The sequence below is a fragment of the Vanessa cardui genome, chromosome 19, assembly GCF_905220365.1.
Source record: "Vanessa cardui chromosome 19, ilVanCard2.1, whole genome shotgun sequence".
NCBI lineage: Eukaryota > Metazoa > Arthropoda > Insecta > Lepidoptera > Nymphalidae > Vanessa > Vanessa cardui.
Window position 1 is genome coordinate 9,535,229 of NC_061141.1, and position 14,804 is coordinate 9,550,032.

At 34.7% G+C, this 14,804-nt stretch overlaps 1 protein-coding gene across 1 annotated transcript; it reads left to right on the forward strand.

Annotated features, from left to right (window-relative positions):
• The first annotated feature begins 557 nt into the window (after nt 1-557).
• LOC124538006 lies at nt 558-10,387 on the forward strand. Its single transcript, XM_047115010.1, has 5 exons — nt 558-699; nt 785-951; nt 4,650-4,821; nt 8,330-8,425; nt 10,248-10,387. The coding sequence occupies exons 1-5, from the start codon at nt 655-657 to the stop codon at nt 10,383-10,385; spliced, it is 618 nt and encodes a 205-aa protein (XP_046970966.1). The 5' UTR covers nt 558-654; the 3' UTR covers nt 10,386-10,387.
• Nucleotides 10,388-14,804: the final 4,417 nt, after the last annotated feature.

The window sequence follows — 14,804 nt, forward strand, 5'->3', positions numbered from 1 at the left end:
AGATTTTTTTTTAGTTTTCTTGGAATATATACTTGTGGGGATAGCTAACTACTTTTAACAACCTTTAAGAAATTCATATATACGAACCGTATTATAGATTAATCTAAAATATAGATAAAGAAACATTTCGTGGTCACAGGTCTTATCATTAGAAAACATTTTGCCACTTCACCATTACCATATATTGATATTTGGGAGCAGTTTTCTATGATCTTAGATTTTTTATTTTAAAAACAAATACAAAGCCCTATCACAAAAATTGAACATGCGATCTTGATTATATATATACAGTACAGCCTATAATCTGAGAGATTTGTTAGTGTTGTCATGTAACTTGGTCGTTAACATTAAAAGAATCTCAGAGTGGCAATACGCTCAGACATATCTATATTTAGTTTAGTCTAGTGCTACATTGCTCATAGTTTACTGGGATATAATACTGAAGGCTTCCATTTCTTCTCCCCAACGGAAATCTCTGTTGGGTCGTCAACTTTGTCTATTACCATGGCGACGCCACAACTTATTTATATCTTATCTGTATTCACTATATGACAACCTATCAATTTACAAACCAGTAAACATATCATTTGTATTGTGCTATTGTAAAAATAATGTATCTCGTTTAATTGAAATTACAATGTGTGAACTTCGGTCATGGGGTCACGGAACAATTATGTATTCCTTTGTATTATGTTAGCGGTAAGGAATGTTTTTTGTTTAAATAATATTACCAATGGTTTTTATGACTTTCGAAATATTATAAAGGTAATATTTTGCATGCTAGTGGCCTACGAGCACAATGGATTTGGATTCGTTTGATCCCGATTTTTTGAATGATGACAGATGGATGTACCGTAATGCGAAAAGGCCACAGTACGATGGGGGACCGTGTCTGCAAATTAACCCGTCAAATAGAGATATCATTAAAAGATTTCACGCTATCCTGCCATTGTAAGTAACGTAGAATTTTACCGAGATCAAGCGTCGCATAGTATTTTGTTTTTGTGATTCAATTCTCGTTCAGCGGCGAAGGATAACGTCCTCAGGGAGTCTGTAGGAGTTGGAGCTTCTGACAAACGTAATTTAATAACTCTAGGATATTTTTACAATTCACTAACAACTAGAATTAATATATGGATTTGTTCAAAATATTTCTATATTGGCATACGTTAAGTTGTATATATTTTCGGTTTATTTTTGTCTAGTCTATTTTTTGAATTAATTAATATAAACTATATTTTTAATTATGATAAGTATTACTTTTGCTCTGGGGTCGAAATCAATTGTCATGATTATTCAGAGTGAAATATTTTGTGTATTTGCATGTTTCAAATATTGTATTGATTCTTACTAAAGTAATGAAAATGGAAATCTCTTGATAAAGAGAAAAAAAGGGACTGAACTGTTTTCTTTTTACTACATACACATATATCCTACATAAAATATTAGTAGTAATAGTAGCAATAAAATATCCTCGTCAAATATAAACGTGAAAATGTATAATGCTGTTGAAAAACGTTCAAAATTAGTTTAACTTTCCGAACTTTGAGAATAACACCATAATTAACATTATAATATTTACTAATGCAAAATATTCGGTTAATTTAATTTCGAACTAACTGGTAGTCTGGTAATGTTTAAATTTAATACGCTATTAAAGAGCAGTTTAACGTCGTGCGGGCAAATTTCGCGAAATTTACGTTAGCTGACGTTCGTGGGACGTGTTTATGTTTCATTACCGGTAAAGCGTTCTACTTTAAATAAAAAAAACGGGTCGAGTGTTAATGCTTCCATGTGGAACTGGCTTTTGTTTCGACCGGAGACACAATACTACTGGGACACCACTCAAAACCGCTGCCTAAACACTGACTTTTGACGTGACCCGAATTTCGAAGAAAGATACCTTTTTTATTATGGAAGCTTTACCTTGTTATGTTTCCGTATTGTTTCTGCCGTGAATACGTGCTGAGTAACGCCATTAGTATTCAATATTCTTGCTGTATTTGCCTGACGGTTATCAATTTCTGGATCAAAGTTATATTTATCTAGAAAATCATGAAATCAGCTCTGATAGGTCGAACTTCTCTATTGAACTTTTGGTTATTATTTTGTTATATTTTACAAGCTATCTGACCAAATCATAATATAGCTACACCTCTATTGGTCGGGAACTTTTTTCCGAAAACTTCAACAATCAGTATCATATGTCTAATAATAATAAAAAAAATAATTAAATATCTCAACTTTGCTGCTGTTACATATGTGAATATTATGTAAAAATCTATTTAGTAGTTTTTGAGTTTATCACAGACATGGCATGAGGACTTTATTTCAGAATAAAGTGACGTTTTTAGTGATGCTTCAAATTTATATACAACAAGCAGTAAAATGGGCCGAGATGGCCCAGTGGTTAGAATGCGTGAACGCGAACCGCGAAGGTTTCAAACCCAGGCAAGCGCTACTGAATATTCCTGTGCTTAATTTGTGTTTATAATTCATCTCGTGCTCGGCGGTGTAGGGAAACATCTTGAGGAAACCTGCATGGGTCTTATTTAGTAGAAATTCTGCCACATGTCTATTCAACCAACCCGCATTGGAACAGCATGGTGTTCCTCCCTCCAAACCTTCTCAAAGGTAGCGGAGGTCTAAGTCCATCAGTGAAAAATTATTGGCTGTTGTTGTTGTTGTTCGTTATGGAAGGAGTAAAATGAATCGCGAAAAGTTATTTTTAAGTAAATTTCTCTCTCTATTCAAAAATCTCTAACCAAAAACGCTAATGAATAGTTATGTTATATACGGCGGTAAAGTCCACGATTGGAATGGGATGTGACCTTTTGGAACAGAGGCACGCGCGTCCGCCCGGTATGACAGCTACCGTCAGCAAATCTCGCATCGACTTCCGTGAGGCATGTTGCTACTTTTTGTTAGTCTGCGCTACTTTTCGAGATTTGTTACTACTGAGTACTGAATGGATACTGTAATTAATAATGAAAGTAAAAAAATATGGAATATTTCGTCTACCTGAATGTATGTACATATGACATATATATACACATGTGTATGTAGACTGAATACATATTACCCGTTTTGCTTTGCCGGATTAGAATAATTATTGCTCGAAATTTTTCTGCTAACGCTACTTCGTTCGAGACCTGTCATTTTCGATTTACTTTGACAAGGTTCCATTCCATTCTGATAGCGAGTGGATTATACACTGAAAAGAATGACACTTTGAATAGAACGATCGCATGAAGTAGAAAATTGAACTGTAGATTTATTGCGCAAAAATCTAAAAAAATAGATTATAATACTTTAAAAAAAAGGGAGATTTATTTTGTAGTTCATATGATAAAAATATTGTCTCCTCTAACCTTAGATGTACTTAATAATGTCTTATATATGTCACCGTAAGATTACAAAATTCGTTAGATTACAATCTGACGAGGCAGATTGTAATCTGTCGAAATATTGTGCGATACGTGAAATATGATTGCAATTTAACGTTTTATTTTTGGCTATATTGTAATATGTCGATGGGATCCGGTCGAATTGTGAATTGGCGTAGAACGGATATATAGATATATAAACAGATTCAGATTAGGATACTGCGAACTGGATCAAATTATATAAAAAAAAAACATTTAAATTTCAATTCTTCATGAGCTGAGATGGCTCAGTGGTTAGAACGCGTGCATCTTAATCGACGATTTCGGGTTCAAACCCAGGCAAGCACCACTTATATATATGTGCTTAATTTGTGTTTATAATTCATCTGTGCTCGGCGGTGAAGGAAAACATCGTGAGGAAACCTGCATGTGTCTAATTTTATCTAAATTCTGCCACATGTGCATTCCACCAAACCGCATTGGAACAGCGTGGTGGAACATGTTCCAAATCCTCTCCATAATGGAAGAGGAGGCCTTAGCCCAGCAGTGGGTAATTTACAGGCTGTTAGTTTTACTTTTTACTTTTTGAATCTTTAGAAAGAGATCTTAATGTGACGTAGTAAGAGTTTTGTACCAAGTCTTGTAGTAAATATTAGCTATCAAGTATATAAGACAAGTTGAATATTTTACGGCGAATGTATGAATAACAAATGGTAGTCGTATTAAATCTCGTCTGGCTACAGACTTACACGATCCCTTGGGAATAAGAAATTGTCTTTGTGCTTCGAAAACTAAATACTTCATAAAAAATTCAACTCAAATTTTATTTTATGTAATATTTTTTGTGATGATATTATTATTATCAATATATATGTACTAACACTAGCTGCGCCCGCGATTTCGCTTTTTCGATAATTTCAAAAAGTTATTATTGTAGCCCAAGTTATGCCTTATTACATCAGCTATCTGCCAGTGAAAATCTTGTAAAAATCGGTCCAGTCGTTCCGTTTTCATCTAGTGCGAATAAGAAAAAGCGTTGTTCTATTGAAACAGTCCTCTTTTACCTATTAATTTCAGAGAAATTCGGAGAACTAGAGTAATGGTATTCGTTTTTTAACCATTAAACCCTACGAAATAGAAAAGGTTTAATTGTCGCATGAAAATAATAATAGCGATATTCAATCTGTATTGACACGGGTTCTCATGCGAATATGATTTTTTAAAGGGATGTTATTAATATGTTATGATTTTTTTGTGTTATAGTTTTGACAAAGATCATTCGAACACCGAGTTCTTACACAAGTTTCGGGCGTCCGTCTACGCGATGTCCGAGGGTGAGGACTTATTGGATCGGGAGGCAGCTTTCTACGCAGTGGCCCTCACTCCGCTGGTGTTCCTTCAAAATTATAGAGATGCCTGGTGTCTTTTGCAACGGGTAAGTTACGTTTTTTCATATATTATATTTTATTATTATTGATTTTTAATAGGTTATAGAATGATAGCTGATGTAGCTATAATATTTCTTTTCTTTATTTACAAATTGATGATTTAACGAATAAGGGATAGGTCTTCTCCTCAAAAGGGAGAGGATGCCTTAGCCCAGCAGTGGGGAAATTACAGGCCATTGTTGTTATCGGCGATGAAATAATATCGATTACAAAGATCCGTGTTAATTTCGATTATGATATATTTATTTATGAAGTGATTAATACTAGAGAGAATTTGACGTTTGTTTAAATAGTTTCAAATAAATAAACTGACTTTGTTAGTTACGATCAAGAGGCATTCGTGCCGGGAACGATTTACGTTACAGGAAAACATCTTGATGTTGTTCATTAATGTACTTACTAGGTCATTTATAGATAACCCACCCATTTAAAGGCCAAAGAATTTGTGGTTTTCGTCCAGGGAACAGTTTTCAGCAAACTTACTTTACTTAAGCTACAGCGCTGTTTTTGAAGACGAATTTTGTCAACTGCAACCTGTCTTCCATTGAAATAATACAACACAAATAAAAGGATGCTACATGCTATCATTGGATTGCCTTTGGAAGATTAGCAGATATTAGCAAAAATGGTTACCGACAAACATTTTGATATTATTAGTTTGAAGTGGTCGTGACCAACTCCTGTTTTTCGAGGAACTGATGGCAGTTAGAGTTGAAGAGCATTTGATTGGCATTGATCTGAAGGTTGAAGAAGATATGAGGCTTTATGTTCTTTGCGTAATATTTTTACTCGTTGCCACCTTGCCCTTACAGGCCTTGCCCTTACAGGCGGCTAACGTGCAGGACTCACCGCTCATGAAAATATGCACCAAAGGGTAAGTGATAGGGATAGGAGCGCCGCCGGCCTTTAAGAAATGTATAAGCATTTTTCTTGAAAGCTCCCAAGTTGTATCGGTACAGAAAAATCGCCGACGTAAGCTGGTTCCACAGAGGGGTTGTGTGAGGCAGAAAATGGCTTAGAAATCACGCTGTTATGGATTTTCGTACATCTAGATGGTTGGAATTTTGACGCCAATTCCAAATGTGAATTCTAACCTAACGTAACTTTCTAGCAATCAACCTTACTGGTATTTCTTTCAATCTAAAACAATTCATTTGCCTGACTTTGAATTCGAACACATAATCTACAGAGCTGCAACCTTGTAAAGCTGGCCATAAAAATAACAAGTACTAAAATTGTAGGCCTCTTTTAATTAGGCTTGATCCATGTTGTGTTTATTTATTTCCTCAGTGTGTGTACAATAGAGTACAAAGTATAAGGACTGCTTATATCTCATTTACGATTTTACTCTCTTGTTAAAGTAATAATCGGCATATATTATTAACCAATTTTTATATAGCACGAGCGTCACTCTTAATGTACAGTCGAGTTAAGAAAAGGTTCATTACTATTTTTGTGTGCTCAGTATGAGCGATAATCTAGCTTTACCAATCGAGAATGATATATTGCGTCGCAATGATTTGATGTTTAGATTCAAAAGGTACTAAAAGTTTAAGACTTGATAAAGGAATGAATATGAAAACTGACGAAGGTTTTCTTACTCTGACTGTACTTCAATAATTTAGCGTGAAGGGGCATGCCTTTGTGGGTGAACTGATCTTTACAGAATATTTAACCGGTTGGATATTTTTGTGATTTAGGTTGTTCTTTATTTGAACGTGATCGTGAATTTCGATTGTGTCCATTAATTTGTTCAGCAGAACATTAGTAGATAACGCTAAAAGGACGTTTCACGGAAAAGAAATTATATTTACTCTCTGGAATGGCTACTTGCATGTGTGTCAATTTACAGAATTCGTGATGAGTTTTGGGGTACCACGCTGTCATTACATATTCTACCGCCAAACAGCAATATTTAGCAATACAAAGCAATGTTATGTTACGGTTTGAAGAAGTTGGCTGACTTCTTCAATCTACCAATTATATGGAGTCACCAAGATTGTTAGCATATTGGCGATCTAAGGAATGTTTATATTTCTTCACCGTGGTCGAGTGGTGTGTATACCGGTTTTCATGGGTACGCCACTCCGAGGTCCTGTGTTCGATTCCCGGCTGAGTCGATGTAGATTATCATTAGTTTTCTATGTTGTCTTGGGTCTGGGTGTTTGTGGTACCGTAGTTACTTCTTGATTTTCTATAACACAAATGCTTTAGCTACTTACATTGGGATCAGAGTAATGAAAGCGATGTTGTCTCATATTTATTTATTTTCTGACAGTGCCAAAGTCTATGGCCGTGAATAACTTACCACAAATTGACCGCTTACCAATACATTCATTAATATATTTAAAAAATATATATAAAGAAATATTATGGGATCAAACGAAGACAAACACTACGAAGGTTTTATGTTCTTGATTGTTAAGAATTAATGAAGTTACGAAAACATCGTTAGGAAACCTGAGTGTGTTGGATGATTTTTATCCTGTTTATGTATCCATCTATCCCTTTGGGATTATCCTCGAGGGTAAACGAGAGATTTGTCTAATAGAAGGACAATTACAGGCTTCTACTGAGAAAGGAATTATTAAAAGATATTTAATTAGGAGTATATTTAAGTAGTATAAAACAAAGTCGCTTATCGCTGTCTGTCCCTGTGTATATTTAGATATTTATATTATTATATTAAATTACACAACGGGTTTTGATGCAGTTTTTACTATAGATAGATTGATTCAAGAGGAAGGTTTATATGTGTAATATATGCAAAATGTAGTAGAGAAACACTGATTATTTTAGAGGTTTTTACATTATTACGCTTACAATAACGCTGAACCAATGTCATAAATCAAAATTATGTAACTACATTGTACACCATAAAACGTCTTCAAAATGTCTATTTATTAGAGATATCCCACAGTAACAATTTTGTTTCTTTACTTTTTACGAGGAATGATGGCTTATTTTCGAAGCGATTTTAAGCAACATAGTATTAAGAAAAAGTAACAGCCTGGTAAATTTCCCATTGCTGAGCTAAGGCCTCTTCTCCCTTTAAGGAGAGGGTTTGGAACATATTCTACCACGCTGTTAATGCGGGTTGGTGGAATGCACATGTGGTTGAATTTCAATAAAATTAGACATATCCAGGTTTTCGCACGATGTTTTTCTTCACCGCCGAGCACGTGATGAATTATAAACACAAATAAGGCATTTGGTTTGAATCCGAAATCATCGGTTAAGATGCACGCGTTCTAATCCTCATATAATTAAGTATATTAAATACATTGTGCATTTAAAATAGATCAATATGTCCCTTTATAGCATGTAATTTACATAGAAATGTTTATTGCCCAATCACAAAAAGGCTGTGAACGTTATAAGACGTTTTGTAGTATATTTAGTATCAGCTAGTACTTTAATAAAATGTAAACATTCTAATCTTACAAAAGGAGAAATCTAAAATCGTTCGAATACTTATATTCAGTTGCCTTTCAGTTCCATCGCGCTCTGCGTCTGTACCAAATATCGCATCCGAGCGAAAAGCGATCCGCACTAAAGTTACTCCAAAACTTCAGGGCTGTAAATCATAAGGTACGTGTGTTTATTTGCTTAACAAAGTTTCCTTTCTATGTGTACGTATGTTCTTCATCGAACTGTGAATATTCGGTCTGTGTTTGGTTTTTACTAGATAAGATAGTTGGGTGTTTCTTGTGCTATTGGGAATTTATCGTCTGGACTTTTTGAGTTCGTGTCACGTCGTACTCTATTTTGAGATAGATTTGGAAATCTATAAAGCTGCTTATAACATGTGTTAACATGTGTTCTTAACAAAGAATATATCCTTAATACCACTGTTATTCTACTGTCTTGTTAATATCAAATACATAACTGAACGATGGCCTCCGTAGTTGAGTAGTATGTACACCGGTTTTCATGGGACGCCGCTCCGAGATCCCGATTTAGATTCCCGGCCGAGTCGATGTAGAAAAAGTTTATGCTACTTACATGGGGATCAGACTAATGTATGTGATGTTGTCCAATATATATTTGTTTATTATCTGTACGCGCATTTGTTACACTACTGGTTATAGTGAAATATATAAGTACAGAATTTTATTCGTTCATCAATGAATTAAAAGTTGAAACGTTTCTTAATTTAAGAAAATGAAAATACATTTAACATACTTAATCAATTATCCTGTTACAAGATTTAATTGGAACAAAAAACATGTTTAAATTAAATAATTAGCAATGCTAATTATTTTAAGTAAACGGACGTTAAAATGTAAATAAGTATTAACTTTACACAGCAGTTAACAAACATGATTATCGCAATAGCAGCGCTGCACGCTTCATCGTACAAAGTTAACTGATCGGAGCCTTTTATGGTTGTTAGATGTCGTTGTAACATATTGTAGTGTTTTATTGATGAATAAATACATCATTACATAGTAAAAAAACAAAGTCGCTTACCGCTGTCTGTCCCCATGTATGCTCAGATCTTAAAAATTACACGACAGTTTTGTTGCGTTTTTTTTTAATAGATAGATTGTTTTAAGTTTATATGTATAAACGAGTCGACATGGCCCAGTGGTTAGAACGCGTGCATCTTAACCGATGATTGCGGGTTCAAACCCTGGCAAGCACCGCTGATTCATGTGCTTAATTTGTCTTTATAATTCATCTCGTGCTCGGCGGTGAAGGAAAACATCGTGAGGAAACCTGGATGTGACAAATTTCATAAAAATTCTGCCACATGTGTATTCCACCAACCCGCATTGGAACAGCGTGGTGGAATATGTTCCAAAACCTTCTCCTCAAAGGGAGAGGAGGCCTTTAGCCCAGCAGTGGAAATTTACAGGCTGTTGTCGTATAATATATGCACAACATAGAGAATGATTGAAAAGCTTGTAATACATTCTTCAGTAGATTTAGTATGTATCAGCATTGCAACAGTGCGAAGCCGGGGAGGGTCACTGTTTGTTATTATAAGTTAATCTATTTATAAAATGAAAAAGTTCATGTATTGAATGCCTTGCTGTACGAAAAATATATTATATTGTATATAAGGCATGTTTAATATTACAAATATACAATGTATTCGGTATAGAATGATAATAAATCAAATCAAAATAAACTTTATTCAAGTAGGCTTTTACAAGCACTTTTGAATCGTCATTTTAAAATTAAGTGAAGCTACCACCGGTTCGGAAAGTAGATTCTACCGAGAAGAACCGGCAAGAAACTCAGTAGTTACTCTTTTTTAACATTTAAAAAATACAAAGTCATGTTATTTAAATACAATTTTTTAACTTAATATATCCTGCTTGGAAGTCAACAGTTATTATATATACTGAATGATCGAAAACTACTCTTTCTTTGGTAAATGAGTAATTAAAAGTTATATTAACAGATTGTCAACTTAGTGTGGGAGTTACCTGGTCTCTCATCTCCACGAACGACTACGGAAGAATTAGATTTTGATGTCGAAGATCTCCACAATAAAAAGGACATCATCTTTATAAAGGAGCTCATTAAAAACCTTGGCTAATAAAATTATACATTTCTCTTATAAGTATTTTATTGATCTAATAACCCCTAACAAGATAAATTCGATTTTTTTTTATAAAATTAACAAATCTTTATCGCCATAGAAAGATTTTTTTTATGACATAGGTGGCAAACGAGCAGTAGGCTCACCTGATGGAAAGTGACTACCACCGCCCATGGACATCTGCAACACCAGGGGGCTTGCAGGTGTGTTGCCGGCCTTTAAGGAAGGAGTACGCTCTTTTCTTGAAGGTTCCCATGTTGTATCGGTTCGGAAAAATCGCCGATGGAAGGTTGTACGAGGCAGAAAATGTCTAAGAAATCGCGCTGTTGCGGATTTTCGCACATCGGGGTGGTGCGGGTGAAACTTCGATAAACACTTTATTATTTATTGACAATTTTAAGCTGACGAAAGAAACTCAGCGATGTTTTTATTTTTCATAATATTATCGGTGAATTGTTTATGTTTAAAATCGCGATTAAAAAGGCGATTGTATAATTACAGATATTAATATCACTCGTGTGTATTAACAGTAAGGGAACATTAGATAAAACCCATTGGTTAGACGAATTCGCATCCGAGATCTTCTGTTAGATAAGGATCAAGAAAATATGTTAAACTTGATTTTGTAGAGGTAATGCTAATCGTAAACTTGATTTTGTAAATTTCATATGAAATGATTTATTGGAAAAAATAATAGCTTATAATATTCCATCGCTTACGTCTTTCCGTTTGGATCGTATTCCACCAGGCTACTAAGCGGGTTGGATACAGATGCAGACTGAGGTTACCTCCCGATATTCGTCGCAGATTGCACATGAAAATTTAGAGGTAGGTACACTTGACTGGATTTAAATCTGAAACCATTTAATCATTAGGCTATACCAGCTCTAACAATATAAAAGTTAGACAATGATCAAAAATAAAAATAATATAATTGATGATAGAAAAAAAAACGAGCCCATATTATTTCAATTCTCAGAATGTCATAAAGAGACGGTTGAATTTATTCTACTAAATCTTATGCAAGCTAAATGAACACGTACTGTAAAGGATTTCTAGTTTCTAGTTTAAAAAATTCAATTTCAAAAGCAATGTTCTACCGCAGACGGCGACACAAATATTTCACGCTGACACTGCGGTTATTACGCTAAAAAACGTGTGAATGTATGGCGACGGTGGCACTGGGGGCATAGAACAGGGGCAGGGGAAATGGGGCTTATGTTACACCATGTATTATGTGGGGCTTTTGTGAATGAGCTGTTTTTCAAGCCTGTCATTGTAGGTGCCGTCAGGAGTCCGAGTAACTTACAAGATATTCTAATGACTAAAATGAGTGAGTGAGTGTCACTACAAGTATAAGGGACATTTTTGTTCCCAAGCTTATAGTAATTGGCAATATTAGGAACGGTTATTGTATTTTAAAGCGCCATGATGATGAATTTTAAGGAACAAGCGTTATACTCAGGCGACCTTTTCTTCTCATTCATTTAATTCACTCTCTGCCTCATCGATTGTATACGGTTCTGTTTTGTATAATTTAAATCATATTTTGTTACCGTCTTAATTCGAATAAAGTTGAAATTGTAATAGATAATTTTTCGTTGTATACATGTACAAGGTTATATTAAACCAAATGAATGAATTAGTTTAACGTGATGGCATTTCTCATATAGTTACAGTTCTTAGTGTCGACCGATTAGTTTTTAGACGATGCAACTTTTTAATGAATATTGCTGTTCTGACGTTATATGAACGAATGGGCTGCAGGTGGCTACGTAGTTAGTTCATTTGAGAAATTGAGCAATTTCTATGCAAAGGGCGAGTGAATGATAATTATTTATCATACTTAATAGACTCCTTTTTTTAAAAGGTTGTTTAACTAGACATTACTGTTCCTACGGAGTGGACGTTGATGTTGTTATTGAGATAACAGATAATGTATAATACTCTTTTCTATCAAGAGGGTAGAGGTCGTTGACCTCAATTGGGTGTTATCGATAAATATGGCGCATGTGAATCTCATATAATTGCGGAACAGTGTCAAAGCACGATTCATCCTGGAATAATTTATAAACGATGGCTTGCAGCGTAATTTGCGCGTATCGATTACGATGAAACAATCTTCCAAAAATATAAGGCGTAGTTTTCCCCTTATTATTGTGTCCTGATATTCGAATTCCGGCAGGCCTACAAGGGAAAATGAGGGAAGGTAAGATCCCTAGGGGAGGCTTTCGTCCGCATTGAGATCCACGCGGAGGAGGTCACTATATTTTTGAATGAAATTAGTTTTTTTTTCTATATATGTAAGTAATGTGTGCTAAGTCAGTTATTACATAAATTTTGACTGTGTCATTGATACAGTAGCTTATCCTATGATCCTGGTTTTAAGCCATTGGTCGAGTGAAAAAAAAATAAACAAAATTTCCTATTGAAAATTATTAAGTAGCAGATCAGAGTTATATTGCCAGTTTTTACATCCCCGTGTCCGGAAAGGCAAATTAAACCATTTCCAGTCTGTACTCTTTCCTTTGTGTATTATTTTCAGGTCCGGATCATCTATGTGTGAGTGTTTACGCACATACTTGTGTCATAATATTGGACTACTTGGAGTTGCTGACGTGAACAAAATCGGTTAGAAGAACATAATCATCTTTAAATAATATTAAAAGGTGAAGTCTTTTAAGGTCTTTGCCCAGCTGTGGGATATTTAAGAGTTATTCTAAAAACAAACTCTGTTGTTTCTATTCGTTTCAGAGTTACGTTTGTATGAAAATACTAAAAGAAACATAACAATAAGTACAATTTGAAAGTAATATTTCTCCCCCCCCTGAAACGAACTTCAACTTCAAAGTGAAGTAACAAATTCAATTGTCGAAAGTCTTTCGTCGAATAAAATTGTAGGTTTCGAATAAAATCTATAAATTTCTTGGTATTAAATCGCATGTAAGCGGTGCATTAGCCGCACTGCTGCTGTTGCACGCTACATCACCGCCTTGAATTCGCAGGGTGAGCGCATTAGGCTTGGCTAAAGGTTTGACTTACTGATAGCGGGTGAATTATAAAGTTATTAATGTGACTCATGTATTGACGCGTGTCGGTAAGATTAAAGGGTATGGATATATTTTTATAGCCCCTTTTGAGCTGAGATGGTCCAGTGGTTAGAACGCGTGCATCTTAACCGATGTTTTCGGGTACAAACCCAGGCAAGCACCAATATATATGTGCTTAGTTTGTGTTTATAATTCATCTCGTGCTCGGCGGTTAAGGAAAACATCGTGAGGAAACCTGCATGTGTCTAATTTCGTAGCAATTCAGCCAACCCGCATCGGAACAGCGTGTATGTTCCGAACCTTCTCCTCAAAGGGAGAGGAGGACTTAGCTCAGCAGTGGAAATTTTTACGACGCATTGCATGCGTTGTGTTAGCCTCAAGTCGACACATATATTAACTTGGTATGGCTTTGTGCAAGCCTATCTGGGTATGTACTACTCACCCATTAAATATTCTAACGCCAAACAGCAAAATTGATTTAATAGTCTTGATTTGTGTGATGATAAGTGTAATTGCCGACAGAAGCCGAAAAAAGTCTTGGTTTCCAAGGATGGTGGCGCACAGATGACGTAGGGAATGTTCAATATTTCTTAAAGCGGCGGTAACACCTACCATCATAATGATAAATTACCCGTCCACCTATCTATTACCTACATAAAATGTAAATAAAATAGTGGTAAATCATTTTTTTTTCTATGTACTAAAATAAAAGTAACTTATAAGTATAACTAATTATGTATAAGAAAGACTATAAAAGTAAATCTAAGGGCAAAGGCAATAAATACGATCGATTTGCATACAAATAAAAAAATATATCTGTCTTATTTTTTTTATTATTATAATTAGCACATTTAAGTTATATTTTTAAATATCATCAGCGTCATAAAATATCGAAGTTCAATATTTACATATATTACTTCAATAACAATAAAAATTACCAGCAATCATACTAATTTTTATTTATTTATTCATATATCACGTGTTGATAATATAAAGGTATTCCATTTCTTTGTTGTGCACGTATCTTTATAATGAACTATGTATGTTACATACAAATCGCTGTTAATGGGGCTGTACCCTAAGGCGGTGGCGGTCGGCCATTTTACTAGTTTAATAAAGTGACGTGCAGGTGTTATGACGGATGCGATGCTGCGGACTTAGCTCCGTAACGACAGACGAAACGACTTTATTACTTTATATATTAACAAAAGTAGAGGATGAAAAGGTAATACTATGTTTGTATGATAATCCTAGGAGTAGGTATGTTAAATACAAAGAGAAATATATCAAAATGAAATTAGGTTATAAAACATACAATTATGGAAAAAAATTAATTACCTACACGAACGTTTAAATAGTTGAAGAT